This window comes from Cottoperca gobio, chromosome 12 (assembly GCF_900634415.1).
Source record: "Cottoperca gobio chromosome 12, fCotGob3.1, whole genome shotgun sequence".
Taxonomy (NCBI): Eukaryota; Metazoa; Chordata; class Actinopteri; order Perciformes; family Bovichtidae; genus Cottoperca; species Cottoperca gobio.
The window spans coordinates 19,805,566-19,813,404 of NC_041366.1; the positions used below are offsets into that span (position 1 = coordinate 19,805,566).

The 7,839-nt window shown below is 40.0% G+C and overlaps 1 protein-coding gene across 1 annotated transcript in view; it reads left to right on the top strand.

Moving 5' to 3' along the window:
- The window catches only part of col5a1 (procollagen, type V, alpha 1), a 74,435-nt gene extending 69,210 nt beyond the window's left edge, over nt 1-5,225 (top strand). Inside the window, 2 exon segments of the mRNA XM_029444122.1 lie at nt 2,492-2,725; nt 2,925-5,225. Coding sequence (XP_029299982.1) covers nt 2,492-2,725; nt 2,925-3,071 — 381 coding nt within the window. The 3' untranslated portion in view covers nt 3,072-5,225.
- Nucleotides 5,226-7,839: the final 2,614 nt, after the last annotated feature.

Sequence of the window (7,839 nt, forward strand, 5' to 3'; positions counted from 1 at the left end):
TTACAAGGAAATGGAGAAGAGGTTTGTGGAGCGTAAAACGTGCGGTGAAGCAATGCATTTGGCATCTCATGGAGCTTAAGAAATGGAAAACAATGCACCGCCGTTTCACTGTTTTAAATGGACTCTGCCACACCTCTGCTACATTTAGAGAGCATCTCGTCGTGACTGTGTGCCTCGACCCATGACTCAAGAAGCAATATTCATAAAAACACTCATCATCACTGAACACTTCTAGTAGTCGTAGATCCCAACAAGTTCATACCTCAGCAGATCATCTACCCTCCACAAGGGGGGGGGGGGGGATTAGTGTCATTCCCTCTCTGCTGCAGCCATTCAGCTCTCTCTCTCTTAAACACTACTTAGATCCGGCGGAGTAGCTCTGAGTCAGACAGGTCAGGCACTCAGTCACCGCCCAGGGGCTTCTGGGTATTCAGTCACTGTTGGCTTGCGCCTGTGATGATAAAGAGGTAATGTTACTCTGGCGATGTCGGGCTGGATCCACACGCTGCGCGGGGCGCTGTGGGAAGGGGGGGGGGGGTGAAAGACAAATGCACGGGACTCCCCGGCCACTCTGAGCATGACTACATCAGCACACTTTGTTGAGCCACAATGCCGACGCTCACGGACATGTTGCAGAACAAAGTCTTCATTGTTTAAATCTTGTGATTAATTATCTCATTCATTTGTGCACAAATAAGAGAAAACCATTTTATCTCTCTGTTAATGTCAAGTTTGAGTGTCGGTATTCTGGGTTTGTGCATGCGTGTGTGCGTGTGTGTGTGTGTGTGTGTGTGTGTGTGTGTGTGTGTGTGAGAACAACCAGTCGAGAAAGTCCACATCCAGACTCACAGAAGGTTTGCTGCTCTGCCTGCATGGTGTGAATGCTGCATGTGCTCGACTCTCAGTCCTTGTTATCTGAAAGACGAAGCGACTGTGGATCTAATGGATTCCTGACGGTTGGTATGTAGATAGTCACATACGGACATTAAACTGAACCGTGACTGGTTCCAGATCTGCCATCTTATCAGGCGGGATTGCGTAGGGCTGTAATCAGCTTAATGGAATTTGTTTTCTGTAACATGTCAGATTCTAGGTTGATTCTAGGCAATTAGCATCATTACTGCAACATTTTTCCAATTACATTAGTATGTACCTTCCATAATTTGCTCATATTATATAATTTACATAATTACAAAATCAACATTTAGTTCTTTAGTTCTGCTCTTTGTACTATGATGGCTTGTTTTTGTTGCAAGTGAAGTATTGCATATCAGTACAGCGTCTGCACGTCTTTATACTTTCATCACCATTGTTGAAGAAATATGGATTCTGTGCCACGCTTATCTTCACCCTGGAGACATTTACACATATTGGCACATTATTTAACTTTCAATATTTTGTATTGTCAACAAATCCCCATAAAAAGACCAAAAACCAACAAATGACGTAATTCCAATAAACACGGGCACTGGAGTTTACTTCAGGTCAACCCTTTATACCCCGGAGTACAGCACCAGTCTGTTGGAAATACTCAATAGGGCACTAAATGTGCGTTAATCCGCAGGTGAAAATAGTCCCCGACATGTGCACCTTCTGAATTATGTTTGTTAAAAACTACAGAATACAGCTGTTAAAGGAAATTAGCCTTATGCATTAGCATTATGCTATACTATATATATATATATATATATATATTATTTATTTTTGTATGCACTCTACCATGTAATTTGTCTCAAGATGCTCGTGTATAGTTTCTATATTTATTCTATTCCTATTTTAGTTAATCTACCTCATTTTAGTTCTTGAAGTTCCTCTCGACACTTCTCTGTATTCTGTCCTGCTGCAAGAACTGAAGTGCAGATCAATAAAGTTGTATCTTCTCTTATATTATATTTGCAACCTGCTTTTGAAGATTAACATCCTCAACAGGAATGAATGTGTTCAAAGTGCCACACACACACACACACACACACACACACACACACACACACACACACACACACACACACACACACACACACACACACACAGGCAGGTAAGGTGGAAAGTATTGAAAGACAAACTGACACGTTGTTGTTGTTGTTGTTGTTGTTGTTGTTGTTATCTTTTCATGGGATTTGTTGACCATAATAAAACAGTTGAATTATATTAAGCTCCTCCCTTAATGACCAGCTCAATATGCTGCCCAGTGAGTTTTGCCTGCGCTCCCTCAGAGCACGGTCGTACACTAACTCTGTATCCTTGGATGACACCTCTTTTTTCTAACACTGTTGTCAATAAGAAACACGTCCTATAAATCCAAACACTGCAGTAAAACAGAATACAGATTACTAGTCATAAATTTAATCAAAAAATGACTCTCAAGAGACACAAACAGTGCGCAGCGCAGACAGGAAGGTGTGTTGAGTGAATCTTTATAGGATTCCTCCTGGTCCCTTCTCTTTGTGTTAACGTTTTCCATATTCAACTCCATCTGTGGTCCTCTTTGCAGCTCTCCTACGTGGATGCCGAGGGCAACCCCATCAGCGTGGTCCAGATGACTTTCATGCGCCTGCTGAGCGCGGCAGCCAGACAGAACATGACATACAACTGCTACCAGTCGGTGGCCTGGCACAGCCAGGATCAGGACAACTACGACAAGGCCATCCGCTTCCTGGGCTCCAACGATGAGGAGATGTCTTACGATAACAACCCCTACATCCGCGCCGTGGTCGATGGCTGCGCGGTAAGTCAAAGAGGTGTATGCATGTGTAAGCAGTAGGAGGGGGTTCCTTTGATGAACGCTGCCAGAAAATCATGTTTCTGTTGTCTTTTGAAGTGGCTCAGTCAATAAGAGCCCCGCAGAGGTGTGTGATGTGTCTGAAGAATATCCTCACACACACACTAACTCTCCCCCCCCCGCTGTGTCTTCTTCTCCTCCACAGTTGAAAAAGGGTTATGAAAAGACGGTACTTGAGATCAACACGCCAAAGGTGGAACAGGTGCCATTTGTGGACATTATGTTTAACGATTTTGGCGGCTCCACGCAGAAGTTTGGATTTGAAGTGGGCCCCGTCTGCTTCATCGGCTAAGACTGTTTCCTGAACAAATGGAGAAGAAGAAAAAAAAAAGCATATATTTGTTTTCTCAGAAAAAAAAAACAATTGAAAAAGAATAGGAGAATTCTATTTGTAAAAAAGTAACTTTTTTTTTCTTCCATAAAGCAACAAGTATGAGTAAAATGAAATCAAGTTGAGAATACAGTGAAATTCTTTTAGGAATAGAGGAAAACGAAATAACCTTGAAACCTCAGTATGCCTTCTCATCACATGCAAGTTTTGAAACTGGATGTCAGATCCTGCCTCCTGCATAATCAACCCTAGCTCCATGCCATCACCCTCCATTTAGACTTTACCCAAACAACGAAGGCGACCCTGAGAGCTGCAGCCGGTCCAGACGCTCGCAGTATTTGCCACGGACTCCATCTGATGTGGCTCTTTTCTTCTCTTAAGATCTGATCTCATGTTTCCCTTCATCGCTCTGGCTTTTTTCCACTTGTTTGTTTGCTCATTCACTACGGGAGCTTTGTTTGTGCATAATTCTCTCCCCATTCCCTCGGAATGGATCATATATATATATATATATATATATATAAATATATATAAATAATTGTTATGTTTGTAAGTACATTCTGTATATTTTTTTTCCCTGGTAATGTTTATCGCTTCTGGCTTCAAAACATGCATGTGACTTTAATAATTGTGAGGTAGGAGACGACGGATACAGGGATAACATCTTAAACATTGTAGAAATATATCAAAAGTGAGGAAATTCGACTTGTAAATTGACAAAAACTCAAAAAAAGCAACTAATTGGGAAGTCCTGTCTTGTTGTGGAGCACACCTTGTTGTAATTTAAGAACAGAATGGAAATAAAAGACGAAAACAAGCTCTGTGATATTCTGTGAACAACAGCAAAAACTAAATACATTCCTCCTTTTGTGCCCTCTGAACAGAACACCCAGCTTGGTGGTAATATTATTAACTTAATAAACAGCTTCTATTGTTTTCTTCTAATACACATCTGTCTGACTATGCAATGGGAGATGATGTCACAGTTCAATGAAAACACAAAGAAATCCAATCCTAGGTGCTATTTTCTCTCTTCTGTGGTGCTATGTGTTTTTCTTATTTGTGTTTGAATGAAAGGAAATGTGTGGTGATAATCTTCCGTCACCAGCAGCCCCCCCCCCCCCTCCTTTGACTCTTAACCACCACATCCGACGCAGGTGGATCTTTGCCGCATCCATTTACCTAAATTCTCTTCCAGCGGTGGTGTTTGCATGCCGTTTACTCGACACGTCCACTCCCAGATCAGTGCAGCATGGCGCCGTGTTGTTATCTCCTGCTTCAGCGGACCACAAACCTGTGCACGTGTTGGGGAGTAAGGAGAGGAAAACTTAAGATGGTTGCTGTTGGCTTTGCATATCATTGCGCTGAAGCTCTTGGTGTTGGATCATCTGAATCCCATCACACTGGTGGAGTTGAGAAGCGGACATGTTGAGGGATACGTTTTGTTTGGTAAACCCGAAACGCTTCCACCAAAGGTTTTCAGGTATTTAGCTTTAAGGGGCCGAGGTGGCACGTCTTTCTGTTGTTTTTTGTTGTATGGGAAACAACTTGAAAAGTATTTGTCTTGGTTTAACCGCAGCAGTAGCAGGTCACCAGATGAGAATGCTGGTTGGTCTACTACTTCCCCCTTTTGTAATTATGCTCTTTGTTTAAACTATGCACTCTCTGCTTATGACCACTAGTATCCATCACTTTGTTGTTTTACAGCCCTTCATACATACATTTGTTTTGACCATCTTCAAATATGTGACTTGAACCATGTCTGTTAAGAGAACTCAACATGCTTGTAGATCTTTGGCTTTTATTTCCCTCTGTGATGCAGTACACCCCAAATTTAACACTTTTCTCTCTCTCTCAAAAAAAAAAAGGAGAAACAAACATTTTTGTAAATTTCCAGAACCAGCAGAGATGCTGCCATTGTTTTTTTGTTTCCTTTTATTTTGTAGATTTCCGTTTGTCTGTGTGTTTGTTTGTTTTTCACAGTCTTTGTCAAACCTGTGTAAGGATAAAAGGATAGAAGTTATATTGTTTTTTATGTCAATAAATTCAAGTTTACTGTGGCCATCCACTCTTGTATGTCTTTTGAAGCATTAAAACTTATCTGTATGCATGAAATTGTAAAGTTTTTTTCTCTTGCTGTTATAATTTTGTAGAGTGACATGATCTCCAGTCCACGTTTTATTCATCCGGGTACATTTACGATGCTACAGGTGAATAAAAAGGTCATGTCCACAATTGTGAAGTGGAGAGAAAATGATGAACTTGTAACTCTACAAAGCCAATGTTCGTTTGTAGTATATTTATTGTATTATTTAAAATAAATGTTAAATGACACCATAGTGTAAGTGTAAGAGGCCCCCTCTTTACATGCACACAGGAAAACAAAAGTTATTGTCAAAAGGTTATTAATTTACCTACATGATACTTCACACAACATATGAGCTTCTGTTATTGGAGCCTTTAAATATGTAGTCCTTATGTTAACAACGTCCTGTGTGTGTGTGTGTGTGTGTGTGTGTGTGTGTGAGAGAGCTAAATGGTTTGTTTCAGATGCATAACAGGTAAGGCTTTATTAACTGCACTGCCCTTTATGTTTTATGGTGTCAAACAACTTGCTCAACAGATTCTCCACAGAAAGAAGTTCTGCAACTTGTGATCCGACTTGCAGTCCTGCATTTATGGTTCCCTACTGATGCCTCCAACACAAATCTTTCCTGGAAATTAATTTTTGGACAGCTTATGTATGTACTTCTTTCACTTCAAGCTATTTTGTTCTACACTGCGTGTGGTCCATTCTAATAAGCCAGGAAATATATGTATAACATGTATGATGACTCCTCCTCTTTATTTATTCCTCAGTGATCATTAAAATGAAATTCTTCTCTTTGACCCTCTCATGCACCACTCATTTCAATAATAAATCTGTAATCTTTAAGCTTTGATCAAATCTTTCGTGCTGAAGATGACTTGCAGCACTTCAACTGTCTCATTAGCAGAAAACCTCGCGCGGTGCACATTAAGCCGAGCGCAGCAAAAACAAAACAAAAAGTTGTGCATGGTACCATGATCAATATTTAATGCAGTGTTTACAGGATGGATTTGATGCATGGATTCTACTGAGGCAGCATCCTGGGTGAGTAAAGCAGAAACCAAAGCAGAAAAAGCTCATTCCTTACCCAAGCGCAGAACTACTTACAATGCAGGGGTGATAAGTGGGGCATCAAAGGGAGTAGAAGATGGGAAGATAACAGCATGGTAGGGATGTAGCCCCCTCCAAATATGGCAACAGGTGATGTGTCAAAAGACTACAATAGCAATAAGTGTAATAAGCTCTGAACCATTTTAGAGGAGCAGATTCAGGAGTGAAGAAGAGGTTACTCTCGGACGTGTGCTAAGAGCAAAGATATCAACGTTGAAGTGTGTCGACTAAAGGATAACACTTTGCTAGTAAAGTAAAAGCACACAAGTATTATCAGCTAAATGTAGTTTAAGTATCAAAAGTTCTGCACAATGGTTCCATTCAAAGTGATATAATATTATAGTATATTGTAATGAACATGTGTTTAATAAATGTATGGGAGTAAAAGTTAATGGATATAGTATAAAGTAGCATCAAATAGATGGTTGTGTTTTAAAATTGTACAGAAGACTTTCTATCACTGCCTGTAAGTGCTAGAATATGCATATAGATATGCACATTTCAAATTCCCTGAATCTTCAATTCTCCCCTCACACATTTAAACCGCTCTATTGGAAAACAACTCATTCATAAAGACAACGCCGCCGGGCTTCAGACTCTGGTTCCATGAACTTGTTTTATTCATATGGAAAAAAAACTGCAAGCTAATGATTTAAAATGTCAACATAAATGTTGGAGCCCCTTTTTAACAACATCTGGACTCCATTTGATTGCATTTGTGTTCAAAATAAGAGTTTTTTCTTTCTGTTTTGTAACTGTTATTTCTCTTGGGTTGATAATCACACGTGGATGATTTGTATCGTGATGAGATTTAGTGTCTTTGATACGTTGTTAAGATGAAGTATTGTGGGAAAAGACATTTTGTATTCCATTTGAGTTAGTTTTTTTATGACTCAGAGGTCCTCGCTTTGTTGGAGTAGAGTGATAGTCCACTGTTGGTAGTATAGACATGTTTGTGTGTGTGTGTGTGTTTAAATCAGGTTTGTGGGAATTAATTTGTGTGTGGTCAATAAAAAATCCTATATTAAATACAAATGATTATTATACTCCACCCAAAATGTGTCTTTACTGCAGAGTTAAAATATTTACCTCCTTTAGGCTGGAAGTAAGGCGTTCATGTGTAGCAGCTTTGTGAGGACTCACTTTAGATCAGATATGGGAGAGTAACCATAAAAAAATGCAGATTGAGAGTTTTCAAGCACATAAATTGTGTAACGCAGTCAGTCAGCAGGAAACTTTGTAGAGGCTTGTTTCTTCTTAAAGAAATGACGAATGAAAAATATGTCAAGGCGACTTGGATCAACTAAAGTAGCAGCTAGGGCTCCAAACATCAGGGCGACTGTTGTTTGTAATGTAGTTGCATGGATTTATTGACACGTCACTGTCTGGGATTACTGCGGGACTTTTCTGAGTCCCAGTAAATGTCATCGATGTTTCAGCTGCTGTTATGTATTCTTATTTGAAAGCTGCACTTGCTTCTCCCCACTCTGTGATCGCTTTGACACGTTTTGAGTATTATATTATGTATTT